Source organism: Diabrotica undecimpunctata, chromosome 2 (assembly GCF_040954645.1).
Source record: "Diabrotica undecimpunctata isolate CICGRU chromosome 2, icDiaUnde3, whole genome shotgun sequence".
Classification (NCBI taxonomy): Eukaryota; Metazoa; Arthropoda; class Insecta; order Coleoptera; family Chrysomelidae; genus Diabrotica; species Diabrotica undecimpunctata.
Genome location: NC_092804.1, coordinates 123,370,668 through 123,393,555, shown reverse-complemented (window position 1 = coordinate 123,393,555; position 22,888 = coordinate 123,370,668). Strand labels below are relative to the sequence as shown.

Here is a 22,888-nt window from a genome sequence, read left to right as displayed (position 1 = left end):
AAACATCAAAAAAGCAGCTCTCATCCTACTCAATAAAGAAAAATGTGTAGCAAACTTATCAGCAGAATGTAGCAGGCTTTGGATAACAATACTAAAAAAAGAAGTCAACAACAATAGCGGATTAAGAAAGTCGGAGACACATCCTTTACAATTATATGCAACACACAATACACAAACATAATACACAAACAAACAATATATAAACGCATAATGCACATACAAATATTGCAGAAACACACAAAATAATCCACACATATAATAATAATTAATTTTTTTTAAACATAACACTTATCAACAACCTTTAAGGTTATATTCTTTTTACACAATTCAATCTTTTTTGAAGACGATTTCTGGAGTGAAAATTGAGGCGTCAAACATTAGTTACAAGTTTAATAATTTTTATAACAATCACCAAAATATCAAAATAAGATGTATTTAAACCAAAGTTAAAAGTGAACGAATATATTTTCGTATCAGTACTGTTAGTGCAACATTTTTAACGAAACTTTATGTCTACCCAAGAGTCAATCGTTATTTTTTTATTGTCTGCCAGACTTTTAGCTGCCTTTAATATTTGAGAACCTCCATCGGTTCTTACCGGCTTGTCAGTTTTGTAGAGAATTTAATTGATCAAAGTATTTGCTAAGCTGGAGCGTTATTCGGAGGAAATTATTTACGAATTGAAATTTCACACTCGATGGAAAAAGCTGTCTGGAAAATAAGGTGGATAAAAATAAAATTGCCACTTACAATGTACGGAGGAAAAAATTTTTGTTGTAATGGGAAATACTATAAATGAATTCGAATACTTTTCAAAGGTGGATAGGTATGGCGTAAATATTTTATTAAATATTTGGTTTATGTATTTTTTAAATTTAACTGGCTGAGTGGCTTTGACTCTAATTGAATAAGAAACAAAAACCATTAATATAGTTGATTAGGGACAAATAAATATGTCTTTAAAATACACTTTACTTACTGTGGTACATGTAAAGAAGAAACGTTATATTTACAGTATATGTGACCGTATTATAGTATATCGCTTTGAAGATCCCTATATATTCTGTTTGTCTGTCCGTCCGTCTGTCCAGTCTTAGATTAAAAGAACTGTAATAGATAGAAAACAACTAACGACGAATTCCAATTTACCACTTAATTTTATTATAGAAAAAATTGTCAAAACGGAAATACGCACTTCCGGTTTTGAGAAAATTAATAAACTCTATCTGTCCAGTTTTAGATTTAAATAGAGAATAGAGAAAAACTGATTACAGATTTCGATTCAGCACTTAACGTTATTACGGCAAAAATTGTCAAAAAGGAAATACCCACTTCCGGTTTTAAAGGAAATTTAAATAAAAAAAAATCGGTTGCCTGTAAAGTCGGTTTTACGGGCGAAGATTTTACGTGACAACGTCTTTTTCTCGGTAGAATAATATTGATTTAAACTAATAATTTACTTAACACTATCAACATTTGTCAATAGTATGACATAACCTATAAACTCAGTTTCTCAACTTTTGTGTCAATCTAACAATTAATCAATCAATCATAGTTTACGATAATGAAATATTAGTGTACAATTATTTACCTTTATTGTTGTAGTTGTTGTAAATGACGAATCTAAGCACTCCACATTTTCACTACAGACACAGCTGACGATACTTTAACCACACGTGTGAACTTGTATTATGACGCTTTCTCGGTTTTCCAACGCCAAGAACGCTCGAGAAAGACAGAGACACAAGCACGCACCGATTCAACGCGCCTAATTCTCTAGTGCTGCGCGCGCAGCGGACCGATCATGTTTGAGTGGGAGAGAGACGCAAGGCATTCGCCGGTCCGGCGGGCCTCTCTCTCGTTCGGTGACTCATCGTAACAGACGTGAGCGGGCGTTACACTTTTTCATGAGTGACTCCGAGCCACAACCTAATTTAAGACGTTGTCACGTCAAAAAAGAGTTCATTAGGCGGTATTGTAGACTAGCGCGAAGATTTATATTAATCAACAAAATTGCTGTTTTTACTATTCTCTTTCTAATTTCATAATATTTTCAATCAAATTTCTATTCAGCGCAGTTTTTGTTTCTTTTTGTATCTATTTAATGCTTTTTACGATCTTTATCGCATTCGTTAGTAAGTATTTTTTTACGTTTACCGTACAAAAAATTATTAAACATTTTAAAAATCAAAATAACAAATTATGGTCAGTTTTGACATTTGGTATACTTAACAGCCACTCCTTCGTTAGGCACAGAAATGGACTCTTCCGCTTTGACTGTATAAAATATTATATTAAAGTATAAGTGGATATTGAGGTCTTGAACTCTTCTTCATGTTTTTCCTTCTTATATGTAGGTTGAAATACTATTTCTTTTTTAATATTAGCCTCCTTAATTGTTTAAATTATCGCACCATCTTTTTCTTGGTCTGCCAATACTTCTTCGTCCATTTGGTGTCTTATCTCGTACAATTCGTACGATCCTATCCTCTGCCATTCTACTAATGTGTTCGTTCCACTCATGTTTCCGTTTTGTCACCCATCCATTTATTTCTTCTATATTGCATGATCTTCTTATGTTTTCGCTTCTCTCCCTATCCAACAGACTTTTCTCTGATATTTTCATCTCTGTTGTTTCTAGTAGTCGTCTTGTTATAGATGTGTCTTGTCTCCGCCGTGTATTTAACAATTGGGTTAAAAACAAAGGTTACGTTATTAACTAATGTATAATTATTTACATGGTTATTTTACTATCTTTTAAAAACATAACTAAGGAATCATACACTGTTCTCAAGTCTAATGATAATAAGTACTGAAGGTTCCAAGGGGCTAATATATTGTGTTTATGTAAATTATTTATTAATCTGAATGAAATTATAGTATTTCTGGAGCAACTGAAAAATATATGATCTAGGTTTCCTTCTTCTGTACAAAATTCACATTGATCATTATCTAAAACCTTAAGTTTAAATAAATTTTTGGGGTAACAAGCATGTCCAAATCTCAGTCTAATGATCGTGGTAACATATTTTTTAGGCACATTAAAAAACTTATACCATATAGGAATATCTGTTTGAAGAGAAGTGTATCTATTGGGCTAACAATGGAATATTCCTTCCATACATTATCCCACCTTTGGTATAATCTTAATTTTAAGGAAGCTAGAAAGTCATAAGCCGTGATTTAATACGAAGTTTCTCTACCAGACAAAATACTTTCTCTTGCTAATTGGTCTACATGTTCATTATTTTCCAAACCTGTATGTGCTTTAATCCAAACAAAGAGTACATTTTTGCTCCTTGTTACTAACTTTTGTTTGATATCCTTAATTTTGTAAATATAAGGGCAACTATACGTATTTGGCAATCCCGGTTTCCCAATAGAGGTCAAAACTGATAAAGAATCTGATAATATCACTATATGGTCCGCGAATCGCGGTTAATACCGTAAAAATCGGAAGACGCTTATAAAAAACATACGACAAGTTTATTAAATGAATGGAAAAGCAAAAGGTAACAGATACAGATGAACGAGTTGTGCTTGCTTACTTTTAGAAAAGGTCGGAACAGTACAAGCCGTCACCTTTAATATGGGCTATCCATTCGAAATTGCAAAGTATGTTGATAATACACAAAGGGGTCGATTAAAAATTATTTGCGAAAGTGCATGCATTCATGAAGGCAATTAGCAAGAATGACGTGGCCAAGAAGGCGTATGTATTCAAGTAAGACAATTTGCGGAAGTTTTTCACAGATTCTCCAAGTATTACGTATTTATTTTTAAAGGTGGCGCCATTTGCGCTATCTTTGGCTCTTACAGAAGATGTAAATTGTGCGATTTACGCTTACATGACATCAAGGAAGAAGGAAGCGTATTGCATCTATGGCTGTGATGGCTCGACGTTTTACAGTTGGTGATAACTATGCAATTAATTATGTGAGTTTGGTGAAGAAGTATTTATTATTGCGTCTGGCTGCTGGCTGTGGCGACTGGTGACATTGAAGAGAGTATTACCAATAAGAAGAATGTTCTTCTTATTGTGTTATTTGTAATTCTTAAACGTAGTCAATGCATCAAAGTGCCCTACATACGGGGTACAATGATTCAACTCATGAGGCAGTTTTGTACAGCTAGGGGTACATTAATACACTGTTATAAATGAATAAAATATAATATTTCAATGCAGCTTATTAGTAAATCAAAGATAAACAAATGTTAATAAAGTAGTAACATACTATTTTTCTGAATAAAGGCATCGGTAATTTTAGACAAACGTCTGAAAAATTTACTGAAGCTTCATCTGTCAGATCAGGAAAAATAAAATTCCACGATCCCGGTTTCTTCCTTAGATAAGATGTATGATACTCCAATCTATTATGTTTGGCCAAGACTTTGCCCACATAGTGCACAACTGATTTCTTTTTATCAAATTTTATTACTAAAAAGTCACCTTCATTAATATTTTCTGGGAATGGTTGGAGCAAATCAGCAGGGCTATCATTACTTGATAACTCTGAAAAATCCGATGATATATCCATCGCCTTGAATTCTTCAGAACAATTTGTAGAACTATCACTTTCAATTTTTTTTTATTTTAGCAATTTTCTTTGGGATGTTACTAGAATCAGTAAGATCTACAATATTCCTACAGTTCTTAATTCTTTAGCACGGCGTCTTTGTTCTTTAATCTGTATCTGTCTTTGTTTGGTATTGTGTAGTTCTAGTCGTTTCTTCTCGGGAGTGTCAGTGTAAATACGTGATTTACCACGTTCCTTTAATTTTATTACGTTATTTTGCGATTTTGTTTATTTTTGGGTAAGGTCTTACACTCTCAGGACTTATAATTAAAGAAGCAGGTGTTAAAGGTCGAAGTTCTAGCCGTTAAACAGTGCCAAATGACGATCGATTATCTTCTGGAAGTGATTGCGTTGCTGTGCAGGCCTGGGTTGAGCAACTGGGAACTTTGTGGAAACAGATGGATTTTCCAAAACGTTTGGGTCTGAGATTACATCGGAAGCATAAATGTCGCAAGGAGCAAAATCCTCATCAGAAAAAACAAGTTTGTTTAAAGGGTGGTAAATGCCTGGTTTCATAAATCCACTAGTAATGTTCTTTTCCGTGAATGCTTCAAAATATGCTAGGTTAGCAAGACTTGGTATCTCACAAATGGTTAAGGCTTTACCTGGGTGGCCAATATGCCAATCGTTAAAAGCAACTTTGAACTTGCTTTTAAAAGGACCAAATACCCCCACATCAAGTGGTTGTAACTTGTGCGAGGTATGTGGAGGAAACGATAAATAAACTATGCCATTCGCCCTAGAGTAATCGACAGCTTCAATTGATATATGCGATTCGTGGTTTCACAAAGCAGCAATATCGGATTTTTTCTTGAGCAGCAGGTATGTCGTAGTGCTTCCAGATATAACACACAATCCATCCAACCAATTTTCGTAGCGAGGCCTAAGCTTCCCTCAGGAGCACCATTTATGAAGTGGGGTTTATAATGAACTCGTGGAAAAATAAATATAGGGGGCACAGTATTCCCAATAGCTGATACTATACCACAGAAAGTAACCAGCTCACCCCTCTCAGCAGAAACGATTTGACCGACTTGTTTTTGTATTCTCCCGACTAAAATTTTGAGCAGCGTCATTATGGTGTTAATACCTATATTTATTATGCGATCTGGTGTGAATGTGTATTTAGTAAGCACACACTCATAATTTTTAGAGAATTCTGCAACTGAGGTTTTGTTGAATCCTACTGACCGTGCGAGACTGGTGTTTTCAGGGTTTCTTAACGTTATGTTCACATTTCTTTTACGGAAACCTGAAATCCAGTCCTGCTCTACTACTTTTGTTTCGTCCCATTTAAAAGGATATTTGCATTTCACTTGTTTGGCATACTCATAAGCTAAACTTCTAAGTGGGTAGAGAGTGAGACCATAATGCATCTTGCTGTAGGTAACTACATATTCATTTAATTTCTCTTCTTGATCTACGGTAAAAACTTGCTTTGAACCATATTTCGAAAAAAACTGCTGTTTTGGAATTTGCAGTCTATTTTTTTCAAGCCTGTGTTGTAATGTAGCAGGTTTTAAATTATATGTATTATCAGCTTTTCTAATAGATATCTTTTCTTCAACTACCGCTCTAATTGCAGAAGCTATAGCGTTTTCATCCAGATTTGCTCTATTGGTTTTTCTTTGATAATTTCTCAACATGTTTCCTGAAACAAAAATAAAGCTTTTGAAACAAAAATAAATACACATTCATTAGATTAAGATTTTCAAATATTTGACTAAAGCTGTTGAAATTTTGACAGTTGAATTTAAACACGCCCAAGCGTACTTCAAATAAGCAAAATGGGTTGCCAATAAAAAAAGTATAAAAACATTTGACTAATAATTCTTTTTATCGCAATTTAATACAATAGTCGAAATAATAATTGCAAAAATCCAACATTGTATTTATATGAAATTATGAAAATATAAAATTGTAAATATCATTATATATAGTATATTCAATTATTATATAAACTAAATAAGATGTTTAAAAATAAGAATTGTATTTAAATGAAATTATTTTAAACCAAGCATTATTATTAAAATTTAAACATATGCTTCAATATTGTTATTAATCGGATGACATTATTACTTTTATTAAATTTTAACAATCGTTAGAAATCGAATGTTTTAGTGACAGATATTATTTTAATTTTTTACTAATCATTTAATATCTATATTTTGTTAGTTATTTTCATACCGTTTTTAATTTAAACCTACTTAGACTAAATATCTGATGACTAGAAATAAATTGATCGAGAGTAGAGAATCGATGTCAAGCCCCGCTATTCTATGACGCTACTAGTGACGAGGCCCTCTTGTGGCGCAAGTTCCGTGACCCTCGCCTCAGCATTTTAGTGTAGAGAAAAAAAAAGTAATACAACGCCAGTATAGAAGCTTCGCTTCAAGAATATATCTGTCTAAATTATAACGGTATGTCCTATTTTACATTGTTGTTATAATTGCCATTAGCGACACAACTCTCTTCATTGTTTACTATTTTATTGTACAATTTATTGCGCCACATTTTTCTTCGTCGTATTGACAAACTGCCTTGACGTTTATTAACGGCAAGCGTTTTATATTGACTACATATCTCGCATTTCACGACGTTTCCCTTTTAGCTGCTTATTTATTTCGCAAACACTCGGAAGCTCTACGAAGTCAACATGACATACGCTGAAATTTTCTGGTCTTTTTAAAAAGTAACAACGACAAGATTGAACAACGTACACGTATATCTACCGACGAAACAGTCTATAATATATATGTCAGAAAATAAACTGTAATATTAGAAAGTTTATTAGGAATCTCTAAACGTACGTAAACATTTTCAAATCTTAATTAAAGTGAATCTGATAAAAGACTGCATATAGTTAGAGGTGATGTTTTTCTGTGAATTAAACATAATTTTGATTCAACCGACAAATATAATTTTAATTATAAAAATTATGCTCCCATCTGAAGCTTCTAAATTGTCTTAACTTTTTAAAACAAAGCTCTTTGGATAAGGAATAATTTTGTCTTAGATGCATGGGCGTTGGTTTCTAGGAATTAAAACTGTATCTTATTATCACAGATAGCTACGGAAATCACAATATAGATTAATTTTATTAACTGTTATTATTAACCGTTATTATAACAGTTAGAAATTAATTTGTTAGTTAGTTGGTATACATATACATTAATATAATATGGAATGTTCAAATAGACTTTTAACTAGTGAGTCACTACTCACTAGTTAAAAAATATTTATGGCATAGGTTAGATCGTATTACAGAAGTGAATGTACTGCGGAAAAGAGTACCGAACTAAGATGAATTATAATTAATGATCTTTAATTTTAAGTTAAAAGTTTTTCTTTTGTAAAGATCTCAGTTTTGAAAAAGAAAGTACCAAGCATAGATGTCAACTACAGAAGAATTATCCAAACTGAGATTAGAAAATGCCCTCTTAAAAAGACTAATTATGGAAATGGAAGACAAAAATGTTGTATTAAAAGAAAACAATAATTTATTGTGCCAAAAAGTAAGTTATCTAGAGCAAAAAACCGCAAAAAAAACTGAATACGAAAGTGTAAATAAACAAGATCAGATAATGGATCACTCTGTTGATAAAAAATTCTCAAGGTCAGTACCACCTCGTACACAAAATAGATCATTCACAGAAGTAGTAGCTCAAACGTCAAAAAGTTTAAGTAGTTCCTGTGAACAGAAGACAAGTGACAACATTAATGTCAACCTCAAAAATAAACAAACAACTGAGGTTAATGAGCAAATAAAAAACATAAAATAACTGAGGAAAACAGCGATAGTGACTCAGATGGGTTCCAAAAAGTTATACACAGGAGACATCGGTACATAACTAAAAAAAATATAGGAACGGCAGTAAGCGATGACGATAGCACAAGTGGTTTTGCAGGGGAAAAGAAAAAAGTGTGGATATACTTGTACAGAGTGAAGAGAACAACAAAACAAGAGGAGATATGTAAATTTCTAATAGAAAAGAGAAAAATGCAACAAGAGTCTATTATGGTAAAGGAATTGTTAAGTCAAGAAAATATGTTGAAGAGATTTGTTGTATCGGCTCCCTTTGAATATAAGTATGACATGTATAAACCAGAGTTTTGGCCTAATGGTGTTGGCATAAAAAGGTTCCAGATGCATCGTCATAAGGATTTTCTAGATAACCGAGGTGGAAATTTTTCATAGGAGAAAATAGAGAGCACAAGACACATCAACACAAGGAAATTGAAATACAAAACAAAGTCACACGAGCAAAGAATATAAGTATCATCCACCAGAACCTCCAATCCATAGGAAATTGTATTGATGAAATAGAAGAACTTCTAACAAACAACAGTGACTGTAAAATATTGTGCACAACAGAACATTGGAAAACTAAAGAAGAATAATTAAGTGAATATGGAATTAACAATTTTGTGCTGACAGCTAGTCATTGTAGAAATAATGTGAACGAACATGGAGGAACAGCTATATATCTTAGTAGAGACATCATTGGCCAGGAAAGAAAGGATATACAAGAGTTATCAGTAGATAGAGTAATAGAGTGTGCTGTATGCGAAGCTAATATAGGTAATAACAAACTCATTATAGCATCAGTTTACAGACCATCAGGTAGCGATCTGGCAGTTTTTTTAAACAAATTTGATATTATACTGGGAAGAATTATGATAGAAAACACAATTATAATTATAGGGGGAGATTTCAATATCGATCTTAAGAATAACACATTAGATAAAGTAAAATTTTGTATGTTAATTAACTCATATAATATTTGTCATGTAATTGAAGACTACACTAGCGCATCTATATATATATACAAGGATTTCCACAGTTTTCACTGTATTCCTTCACTCAACCGTTTTCTCCAATTTTTCCTGTTTAGCCAGTCCCCTTCCTGTAGGTTTCTTCTACTCATTGCTTCGTCCACCTCATCTCTGAAAGATCTTCGGGGTCTGCCTCTCTTTCTTCTTCCTATCGGGCTCCACTCTGTTATTCTATTTATCCACCGATTTTGGTCTGCTCTTCTGACATGTCCGTACCAGGTTAACCTCTTCTGTTCGATGTAGTCTATTATGTCGGAGTTCATGCCCATTCTCCTCTTAATCTCCATGTTATTTATCCTATCTCTTCTTGTTACTCTGCAGCTTCTCCTTAGAAATTCCATCTCTGTTGCTCTTATTTTGTTTTTGGTTTACTAGCGCATCTGCCACATCTAAAACTTGTATAGATAACATACTAACAAATATGCAATCATATGTGTCAGTAGAAGTCTTGCACGCTGGAATCTCTGATCATTCTGCCCAAAAATTAACTTTTCAGGTAGAGGAAGCAGAAACGAATACTCTTGAAATGAAAAGACATTTTAGTACAAATAATTTTGAAACCTTTATAAGTAAATTACATAATCATGACTGGCTTAATTTAAGTTACAAATGTGTAAATGATCAATGGAATACTTTCTTAAATCAGTTTCTGTATATATTCAATCAATGCTTTCCTTTTAAAAAGTTAGATTCTAGGCAACGTAAAAAAGGCCTTAATAAAAGAGATGATCCAGAGATAATAGAATGTAAGACTCGTTTAGACATCTTGTTTACAATGAGCAGAGTTAACCATAAATTCTATGATTCCTATAGACAGGTAAAAAAAGAATATAATAAGAAACTAACAACAAAACGATCAAAGCTATATGAAAACAGGATGTCTGAAGCTGCCAACAAAAATAAATGCAAGTGGCAAATTGTGTAGTGAAATTAATGTCAATTAAAAAGTGTAAATTCAATGAAAGTAGAGGGTAGTCCTCAAGAGATTGCTGATAAATACATGATCCACTTAAATACTACTTTAAATAACACTTTATCTTAATTACAATACACTGAATATAAAGACAACATTGCAAGTAACATAAATTCAGTGTTTGTCGCACCTGTGACAGAAACTGAAATTATGGATATAACTAAAAATTTAAAAAACAAAATGAGTTGTGGAATTGATGAAATACCCACTAAAATCCTTAAACTTTGTATAAAGGAGATAGTGAATCCTCTCACTACAATCATAAATAATTCACTAAAATCTGGTGTATTTCCTGAATGCCTGAAAACTGCCATAGTAACACCTGTTTACAAAAAGGGTGATCCTAAATTAATTAATAACTATAGACCAATTAGCCTTCTATGTTCCTTTTAAAAAATCTTAGAAATGACTATGTATAGGTGGATAACAGAATTTTTAACAAAATGTCATATTATTAGTGCAAATCAGCATGGTTATCAACAGTGAAAATCAACTCAGACTGCGATTTTTCAATTTGTCTGGGATATTTTGAAATGTACTGAGATTGGTCATATGGCTTTGGGTCTCTTTTTGGACCTATCAAAGGCATATGACTGTTTAGTGCATGACCTATTATTTGATAAATTGAAGAAATATGGTATACGTGGACCAGCTTTGAACTGGTTTCAGTCCTACTTGGCAAATAGGAGACATTTAGTAAAAATACATAAAAACACTCATCAATATTGGAGTACCACAAGGAAGTGTGATTGGTCCTTTACTGTTTGTGATCTATATCAATGATCTTCATGGTCTAGTGGCTAATACTACTTCCAGCATAACAAATTATGCAGATGATACAAACATTTTAGTCAGTGGTAAAGACATGTCTGTTCTAAGCGTTAATGCTAGTTTAGAGTTCCAGAAAGCTAAAGACTGGTTTTCTATGGATAGGTTGGTTTTAAATCAAAATAAAACAGATCTTCTTTTGTTTAAGACAAATTGTGCACATTCAGATATGCCAAACAGTATTATTGTAAATAATGACACTTTAAATATTAGCAGCAGTACCAAATTTTTAGGATTATATATTGACAGTTTTTTATGTTGGGATAAACATGTTGACCAGTTATGTATGTCTTTGAGTAAAGTGATTTACAGCTTTAGAGTTCTAAAAAAATACATGAATAGTAACTCATTAAAAACAGTGTATCATGCTAATTTTGAAGCAAAATTTAGATATGGTCTAATAAATTTTGGCCACAGTAGGGACATAAATAATGTATTTCTGGTTCAGAAAAAAATAATCAGAGTTATGTTTGACTTAAAAAGTAGGAAATCATGTAGAGGGCATTTTAGGAGTAATAATATTTTAACAGTTTACGCTGTATTTATTCAAGAATGCTTACTGTTTCTATATAAGAATAAAATACTCTTTAGGAACTTTGAGCCCAATAGTATAGTAAATACCAGGTTATATAATTATAAAATTCCAATACACAGGTTAAGTATAACAGAAAAAAACGCTCTTTATTGCTGCATCAAATTGTTTAATAAACTGCCTGAACCTATTAAAAGGGAGGAAAGATTAAGTTTGTATAAACATCAAATATTTAAATTACTGTTAGCTCTTGAGCCATATTCTGTGGAGGAATATTTGTATATGTAACGGTTAGGAATAAGTAAATAATATTTTCGTTTGTGACACTGTTTTTTTTAAATAATTTTATGTTCACGGAATGTATATTATTTTCTAAAAATAAAGATATTGTTATGTTATGTTATGTTATGTTAGATCGACAAACTATTAAACAATAACAATAGGAACCCTAAGATTTCCTACTTGGCGAAACTAAATTCAAATCTTTATTACTGTGCTTTCTAAAACTTGCAAAGCAGACAGATTGATAAATTAGTCGGCAAGGATTTCTATAATTTGAATTCCACATGCCCTGCATCACGGTAAAATTTCATAGTGAATTTAGTTTCTGGTACTCGAAACAGAGTGAAGAACTAAAACAGAAAGACGGTATTAGATATAATTTCAATGCAGGGCATCTGCAAACCGCTTATACGTATTTCAACCTCTTTAGGATGGGAATCATCAGGATGGGAATACGCTGGACATGTAGCTAAGAGCGATCTAAACAAATGGCACAGATCAATTTTAACCTGCAGACCATACCAACACAAAAGACCCAGAGGCAGACCTCCTATGAGATGGACAGATGATCTGAAAAGGACTGCCGGGAAAAATTGGCTACAAGTAGCGTACAAAAAAACAATGGAAAGGAAGACTTGAAGAGGCTTATGTTCAGATGTGGACGTGAAAGGCTAGACGAAGAAGAAGAAGAAGAAGATCTCATCAGAGGGACATACGCAGTTGCTCTGAATCTAAACAATTTCTCTCCCGTCATAAAACAATAATTATAAAAATAAATTTTTACGTATAAGCGGCTTGCGGATGCCCTGCATCGAAATTAAAACCGTCTTTCTGTTTTAGTTCTTTACCCGGTTTCCAGTACCAGAAACTAAATTCACTAAGAATTTTTACCGTGATGAAGGGCATGTGTAATGCAAATTATAGATTCCCTTGACGACTAATTTATCAACCTGTCTGCTTTGCATGTTTTAGAAAGGACAGTGGTAAATATATGAATTTAGTTTCGCCAAGTAGGAAATCTTAGGATTCTTACTGTTGTTATTAGATGGCGTTGTAATGCCTGTAAATAATTATTTTTATAATCATATGACGGGAAAGATTTTTTTTCCATTCAGAGCAACTCTCTGATGAGACCTTGAAATACGTATAAGCGGGTTGCAGATGCCCTGCATCGAAATTAAATCTAATACCGTCTTTCTGTATTAAGCAATATTTTGAAGCGAAGTTTCTATACTAGCGTTGTATTACTTTTGTACGACACAGCGTCACGGATGTAGCACCACAAAATGCGGTTCATGGTTCGCAGTTACAGTAAACTGCTGGTAGGGTCCATTTACGCGATGAGTATAATTCGTTATATAACATGTACACTTTTTCAATTTAATTAAGTTCTATAAAAAATCTACAAAAAAAATAAAATAGAGAATAAAATTACTTATTAAATTTTATTTAAATTATTATTTAAATTTTTAAAATACAGAAAACATAGTATGAAGCTTCGCGCTAGTCTACATTATTGCCTACTATGCCACTTTTTTCCACGACAATCGTGGCTTCATAAAAATATAGAACTTTTTATATAAATAAAATCTGTGGGATATTTCACCGCAAAATAAATGAGAAGATAAGAACATGTACGACACTGTATGTATTATGAAATACATTTGGTTTGAGAAGGATAATATACCGGTATCAAACCGTTTTTCAAAGATAATAGTAGTAGAAACACAAAGATAAACGTGGAGCTTGAATTAAATCTTTTTGAGAAAGATTTTTCTGTTTTAATAGATAGAACAATTTTTGTAAAAAGGTAAACATTTCATCCAATTATATTTTTCTTTGTTTAAAGCACATATAAACAATTCATGTATATAAAAACAATGTTATTTTATTATAACAGATAATATGTTCTGATATATTAACTCTAAAATTTTAATTTTATTTAAAATAATGAAAATTATTTTAAATAACAAAAATAATATAATTATCGTGCCCCTTGACCCATATATTGGCGTCATTAATGCACGATACTAATATGGTATCGTACACTCATATTGTCAAAAAATTAAATTGAGAAATTGATGGATTCGACCGTTACTTGATGGAAATTCATTTTATGTAACAATAAAACACTGAAAACTTTGTTTTCAAAACTTCCACAAATTTTTATTTTAACTTCTTATCACTACAGCTGTTTCGGCTGATTGCCTTTCTCAAGTGATCTGTTTTTGGCATGGGTTAACACTTTATAGTCTCTAATGAAATAAGTTGAGGAGGGGAGAACTGTTTGTCTCAAGCTGGTCATTCAGAATTATATCTGTGTTTTTTAATTTGTTGATTTCCATAGATTCTAACAAAGATAGCTTAAGGCCTTTATTTTGAATGTGTAGAATTTTAAATTCGTCATCAAAAGAATGATTATGATCTAGAAGGTGAAGTGCGTATGTAGAATCTGTTTTTCTATTATTGAAAGCCCTTTTATGTTCTGCTATTCGTTTATTAAAATTTCTACCTGTTTGACCAATGTAAGTTTTTGGTCCCAAAAACTTACATTGGTCAAACAGGTAGAAATTTTAATAAACGAATAGCAGAACATAAAAGGGCTTTCAATAATAGAAAAACAGATTCTACATACGCACTTCACCTTCTAGATCATAATCATTCTTTTGATGACGAATTTAAAATTCTACACATTCAAAATAAAGGCCTTAAGCTATCTTTGTTAGAATCTATGGAAATCAACAAATTAAAAAACACAGATATAATTCTGAATGACCAGCTTGAGACAAACAGTTCTCCCCTCCTCAACTTATTTCATTAGAGACTATAAAGTGTTAACCCATGCCAAAAACAGATCACTTGAGAAAGGCAATCAGCCGAAACAGCTGTAGTGATAAGAAGTTAAAATAAAAATTTGTGGAAGTTTTGAAAACAAAGTTTTCAGTGTTTTATTGTTACATAAATTGAGAAAGTTGAGCTTACATTAATTTGAAAAAAACATTTAGTTGAGGACACTTTTGCTAAGGGTTCTAAGAGGTTTTAGGTTATAGCAAAAATTTGAAAACAATTACCTGAAAACTACTCCAAAATATATTTTCTGGTTAGACTTGTTATCTCGAAAAATGTGGAATGCACAAATCCAAGTAACACACAGTGAAAGCCAAATAAAGTTGCGTTCACGTCATCATTGTGAACATTTGCAGCGTTGTCAGATGGTTCATGAAGGATGAAAATTAACAGAAACGAACTGAAGTAAACAAAAAAGGTGAAGGTAGCAAATTTCACACTATATTAAATTGAATTTGAAAATGAGTGATTTTTTTTTTCATTTGTTTTTTGTTAATTACAATCATGAATAGATTTCACAAAGTAAGGAATTCTAAAATAAAAGTGGTAAGGTTATTACTGTGTTACCAAACAATAAATATAATCAAAATAAAACCACAAGCAATAAAATAAAATATTTTTTAATAAAGACCGTATTTTTAAACACAAAACATGACATTAAAAAAAAACAACATCAACGAACTAAACATTTTCTGAATCTGAGATTGACTGAATTAATAGAGTTTTTCTACATATCAAGAGTAATCATGTAAAGTGCCCCATGCCACATGTTTAGGCAGTTGTTAGCACTGTTACCATTTCTACCAATGTGCCTATTGTAATAATTGTTTGCTATGTCCCAAATTAATTCAATAGGTTTAAAAATACAATGGTAAGGAGGAAGACGTAAAACTTTGTGTCCATACCGTTCTGCCATATCGTCCACTATATACTTGGTTTGTGGTTTATTTCTAAAAAAATGTTTAAAATAAATGACATTTATATGTAAGATTATATCTGTATATTTACTGAGAAACGATGCGCAACAGTCCTGTTTTTAACATCATATGGGAATAGGGAATGTTTTTTTCTGTCAACCACTCCTCAATAGCACTTTTTGACTATCCTGTATTCGGAGTTTTATGCAATTACATACTGTGATAAGGTGTATTATTAAGTGTAATGAGAGAAGGATTCTCTAAGTTTTACAGCAACTGATATTCAAACCATTTCAAGAAATTTGCCTGGTTCATTTCCCCATGGTAATTACTAAGTTGAGTTTTTGAACAAAATATTGGAACAGCACCCTCTATAAATCCGGTTTCATTTCCAGAATGGAGTATAATATATCTGCAATGATCTTATTTAAATGTTCATATAACAACTTATGATAATACAACAAACCTTTTGCCATACGTTTTAGTGGTTTTAACACTCTTTATATTTTCATTTTGCCAAGAATGACCAATGATCCCATTTTGAAATATCCAAGTTTCATTAAGAAACACGAATTGGTATATATCTTCATCCTTCGCTTCTTTATAAGTTCTCAAGAATTGTACTCTTTTACAAACAACGTTAGGTAATTCCATAAGTCCTCGTCATGGATTTTCCTTCATCCACTCAAACCCAAGTTCTTTGAGCAATGTTTTTAAAGAAGTGGTACTACCATTAAATAATTCTTTATCTTTCAGTTGGGACCACAATAATTGGACCGTTACGTGCTGTTCTAAAAGCATACAGAAATAAAATTATGTTAAATGTATATTTGTTATAATCATATTTACCTCTGGTACATATTGTAAATGGTATCACGAATAGAGCTTGTATTTAAAGTTGTTGTATTTGTTACTCATTTATTAGTGCAACGCTTTTTCTTTGGTGACTCGAACTGTTAACCTTTTTTCTGCATATGACATATGCTGCTTACTGTTCTTACACTAATTTTTAAAGTAGCAGCTACACGCTAAAATAATACAAATTTATGTAGAGTAAAGTAATGATATTTTATTCGCATATTACCCCTTGCCCGGCGTTTAAGGGTAATTAGTGACTAATACTCCGTCATTAATTGGTGGTTTCTTCATGAACATTTCAACACAAAATTTTACAATAAGGGACGTATAAATCCAAAAATGCTATATTTTGTTACAAAATTTTTTTTATTGATCGGGTTATTTTTAGAAGTGATTGTTTAGCAAACTAAAGTAACATACTCTTTTCTATACAAATGTAGCCACACATACCATAGAATTACGACCTTGGTGACGTGCACGCAACTTTATTTGGCTTTTACTGTACATTATTATTTCAAATGGTTCAATGGGTTAACCTGAACAAATGAATCCACTGCTCAACTGAAGTTTTATATTTATGTAACGTGTGTCAAAGTTAAAAATAAATAAAAGTCGAACATGTTATACACACACTTTATTCATAGAACATGTTTGGCAGTTAAAATAAGCAAAAAATACATACTTTTAAATAAACTAAATAATTAATATAAAATTATTAAAAAATACAAGAAAAACAAAATTGTTTTATTGCCACGTTTATAAACAATTTAATACATTGTAAGGCTTTTTTGGCCCTTCTTAACCTCTTTTTTCTGTTTGGAATTTCTATCATTATTAAATTATTCGTCAAATTTTGATGTATTATTTCCCAAAGTGTTTGGATATTTCCGTTCAAACGTGTTCGATGCAGTTCATGTCTGGAGAATACGGTGACCATTCTATTTTTGTAATTCCATGATAATCTATCCATTCGTTCACAATTCTCGTACAGTGAGGATTAGAATTATCGTCGATAAAAACAAATGACTCCGTCACAATATCTGACAACCGTCGTTGTTTCATTAATGAAAATTACTAAGTCAATACGTTCATTAAAACATGCTCTCCAGACACAAATTGATCAGCCTTCAAAAAGAATATTTAAACCCATTATATTTTTGTTTCTTTCTCTCCAGGCCAATTCTAACGTCAGACATATATAATCGGAAGATTTATCACAAAAGTGGCAATGTCTCCAGTATTGGAAGCCCCATTGACTGTGTTCTATTGTCCAACGATATCTGCGTGTACGTTGCTCCATCGCGTCGTCAATCGTGGGTGTGTCGCACACCTTCTTACTCTCAAATGACATGCGTGCAACCGTATTCTGACAGTTTGACTAGAAATTAAGCTTCCATTAGTTTGCCTGACGCATCTATTAATTCCTGACGCTGTGTATGTCCTGTTTCTTTTTGCCGTGAGGACTATGAAACGATCTTGAGTTGTGGCTCTTTCCTGTTCTACCCTATATCTATATGATGCAGATCCTATCTCTACATAGTGATTCCATGCCCAGTTTACAACACTCATTCAAAGACACATTCAGTCGCATAGGGATTTCTACATTACTGAAAAGCAAAAAAACTAAGAAGAAAGAAACCAAAAGAAGCCTGTAAAAATCATTGGTTATAAATTTTTTTCAGTGTCGGATCTATTACAATTAAATCAGATTATTTTTAAGACAAAATGACGAAGAATTCAATTGTTGAACAGTGTATTATGGCGTCCATGGCGATAGAATAAACCATAACTTTAATTTGTCATATTTTATATTTGAAATTTCGATTTACAACTCGGAAAGTCAAATATTAAATATTTTTAAATACTAGGTATTTCAAATTATTCAATATAGCTATTTAATATATACCTCTAACATTCTCTAATATAAAAAATACTAACTCGTCATTCTTTTACAGGTTATTCCCTACTAGCATGGCCAGAAGGATTGCCTTACTTAGAACTAAACTGTAGCCTGGGACTTACTGCAGCTGCATTTCTTCTACTGCCAATTTTTATAGGGGTAGCTATTCTTAAGGTCAGTAGCAATTTATATAATATATGTAAAAAAATATAAAATCGTAAATGTTGTATTTATATTTGTATACCATTATAAACTAATAAATTAAATCAATCTGAATGCTGATGATCACATACTTCTATTAATCCATAACTGTCTAAAAGAAAGAAGCAGTTCGTTTAGTAAAGTGTAGGGTATTCCTCGCTGAAATTTCATTATTTTAAAATAAAATAATTTTTGTTTTCCTGTTTTGTGAGACATGCCATTACATTTTAACTTTTTTATTCACTCGTATTAACCTTTTCTATTTATTTAAAACGTTCTAACATTTGGCGTTCCTTTCCTCAGGTAGCTTTAGCTTACTCCATGGTTATTGTTAGTTGTTGCCATGGAAACTATCAGGGTCTTCTAACACTAATGCCACAAATGGGTCTTTTCGTGTAGTGATCCTTTCTATAAAAGGCAACCATATATACGTATTTCTGATCTTTGATCGTCTTCAGTAGCATTAAAATTAAAAGACCATGCAACAACTAATAGTTACCACGGAGGAAGCAACAGCTACCTGAGGAAATGAATGCCAAACGTTAAAACGTTTAAAACAAATAGAAAAAGTTAATGCGAGTAAATAATAAAAGTAAAATGTAATATGTCTCGCAAAACAGGAAAACAAAAACAATATATATATATATATATATATATATATATATATATATATATATATATATATATATATATAGATATATATATATATATATATATATTATATATATATATATATATATATATATATTATATATATATATATTATATATATATATATATATTATATATATATATATTATATATATATATATATATATATATATATATATATATATATATATATATTGATTTAGAGTATCAGCAATCTGACCGATTGCTGATACTCTAAATCAATATTTAAAACAGTACGGTCGAAAAAATCATTTGAAAAATATATATATATATATATATATATATATATATATATATAATATATATATTATATATATATATATTATATATATATATATATATATATATATATATATATATCAATGGAAGGAACTCTTTATACGTATTTCTGACTATTTATTTGTGGTCTTCAGAACGGTGCAGCCAAGTTAGAAAAGGAGTATGTTAACTTGGGAAAGGATTACTACAGGAGCAATGCGACTAATTTGTGGCATTAGAGTTAGAAGACCCTGATGGTTTCGGGGGCAACAACTAACAATAACCACAGAGGAAGCCACAGCTACCAGAGGAAAGGAATGCCAAACGATAAAACGTTTAGAACAAATAGAAAAGGTTAATGCGAGTGAATAATATAAGTAAATTGTAATGGCATGTCTCGCAAAATAGGAAAACAAAATAGGTATATCGTAGAATGGCAACCGTATATACGTATTTCTGACTATTGGTCGTCTTCAGTACGGTGCAGCCAAGTTAGAAAAGGGCATGTTAACTTGGGAAGGATCACTACAGGAGCAATACGAAAAATTTGTGGCATTAGAGTTCGAAGAACCTGATGGTTTCCGGGGCAACAACTAACAATAACCACGGGGGAACCCACAGCTACCAGAGAAAAGGAATGCCAAACGTTAAAACGTTTAAACAAATAGGAAACGGTTAATGCGAGTGAATAATAAAGGTAAAATGTAATGGCATGTTTTTGTATGTAAATGTAAAACTTATTTAAACAACAAACATAAATGTTTTTTATTTAAATAAGTTTTTCAAAATAATGTTTCAAAAATGTAAGAGAAACATTTATTAGACAAATTAATTTATTAAAGTAGTGTTTTTTAAATATGTGTGGCAGCATAATTTTATTAACTAAACTAATTTTATTTGGTGAGTTAATACTTTTTTTGCAATTATTAGTTCGATTTTATAAGATATTTTGTATTTTTTTAGCTCTTGAAAATAATTGTAAACACAATTGAAACTTGAGTATAAAGAATAGTTACCTAATAGCCCCTTTTTATTGACTCCAACCCATCCAAATATATATATATATATATATATATATATATATATATATATATATATATATATATCTAGCGATTTATTTTGATGTATTGATTTTTCCTTTTCGTATTTTTGTTAATCTTTCGTTTTTTAAAAATCGCATGATTGAGTAACTTTATTTTCAGCCTTTTTTTTGGGATTTGCGTTTTACCAAATCTCTAACGTATTTTGAAACTCCCATGTGAACATCAACATGTGCAGACACGAAACGAACAAAATCTGATGATACCATTCCACACATGTCGTAAATTATTCAAAATAGAAAAGCGAGTTGTTTACCGTTCCTCTGCTAACTTTTCGATGCGGGTTGTTTTTCTTTTTGTGCGTGTGTGTGTGGATTCATCAGTAGATTTTTCTTTTACAATGCGGCGCATTTTGATTCATCGACCGATTTTGTGTCGAATTGGAAACCGATCTAGCGATGGCATCAGATGCCACAGATTCTGTGTGTAATGGGATAGTGTAGTGATATAATTATCTATCAGAAAATATTTACAGAGATATCTATATGAACCACTATTTTTAATCTTCATAGTTGTTTTTTTACTGTAATAATAATAGTTTCTTTTTATTATTTTTAGCTTATTAAAAGTTTTTATTAGGTACCTATTTTTTTACTTTCTTTAGTTCGTATTTACTTTTTGGCAAATTGCTGTGTGGTCAGTATTATAATCATTCTCTCTGCCTTTATTCCTATGCGACGTCGGCTTTCCTAATTACGTTTCCTCATAAGTTTCTATCTTGGGTCATATCAATATTAACACCCTTTACCGACATGTCCTGCCTAAGCATCTCTTCCCAGGTCTTTTTTGGTCTTTCTCTTCTACCACTTCCAGGAACCCTCAGATCAGCAATTTTTCGTATTGGATGATTAACGTCTCTACGCTGAATATGACCAAACCATCTTAACCGATGCTGTTTGATCTTGACAACAATTGGTAACACTACTAGACTTCCCCTAGTAACTCATTCCTAATTGTATCCTTTTTTGTCACTCCACCCATCCATCTGCCTATGCATTCGTTGTTCTTCTAACTTTTTAACTGTCCAGCATTCAGTTCCGTACATTATAGTTGGTCTTATGGCTGTTTTATAAAATTTTCTCTTCAGCGTCATTGTAATTTTTCTGTCACACAACAATCCACTCGCTTTCTTCCACTTCATCCATTCATTCCTAATTCTACTGCATGCATCTTTATCTATTTCCCCATTCTTCTATAATACCGACCCTATGTACTTAAAACTATTAGTTTTTGCAATCATTTCACCATCCAAATATATCTCCTAAAATTTTAAATGGCGCTATGCCCATAGCCGTTTCTTAATATTATTCTGAAGTTATTTTTAATAAGTCACAATTTTATTTTAAAATTAGGTTTATTTGACGTTTCATTTTAATCAAACGTCAAATAAACTTAAATTTAAAGTAAAATTGTGGTTTATTCTAAAAAAAAAACAACTAATAAATTGGATTTTGTATGTTTTAAATGAATTCTTATGTAATACACCCAAAACTGAAGAATGATTGTATTTGTGCAGTTTTGCGTGGTGATCTATGGGGATCTTTAACGAAACTCTGCATTAAGTTTAATGCTTTATTGCAATTTATAATAATTTTTGGTCTACCATACGAATACCATTTTTACTCGTCCAGTTTCCTCAAAGTGCTTTACAATTTTTTGTATTGTCACGTTGCCTTGTATGTAGGAGAAAGGTATTTTTTCCTGCCTTGTATGTAGAACTATTCAGAGCTGCCGTGTTAAAAGTGAAATTGTCTATGATGATTACCAACCTCTTAAAAGGAGATTGTACCTCTATCTATACAGCACTTGCTACCAATTTTGGACATAGACCTCCTCTTCCTTCTTTCACGTCTCTCTATTGTAGGCAGTTTGTATCCACTTCGGGCCTGCGTGTTTCTTCAAGTCATCTGACCATCTCATTTGTGGCCTTCCTCTTTTTCGTTTGTAACTATATGGTCTCCAGTGTATAATCATCTTATTCCATCTGTCGTCTTTCTGTCTTATGGTATGTCCAGCGAACTTCCACTTAAATTTTGATATCTGTAATTTCATAACGTCTTCTAAAGCTTGATTGAATAGTTTGGGTGATTAGTGTCACCCTGTCTGA

The 22,888-nt window shown here is 31.7% G+C and overlaps 1 protein-coding gene across 1 annotated transcript in view; it reads left to right on the top strand.

Annotated features, from left to right (window-relative positions):
* Positions 1–22,888, top strand: part of tinc (transmembrane protein tincar) — a 613,917-nt gene that overhangs the window by 237,956 nt on the left and 353,073 nt on the right. The window contains exon 3 of the mRNA XM_072523412.1: positions 18,606–18,724. Coding sequence (XP_072379513.1) covers positions 18,606–18,724 — 119 coding nt within the window. The remainder of the gene's footprint in view (positions 1–18,605; positions 18,725–22,888) is intronic.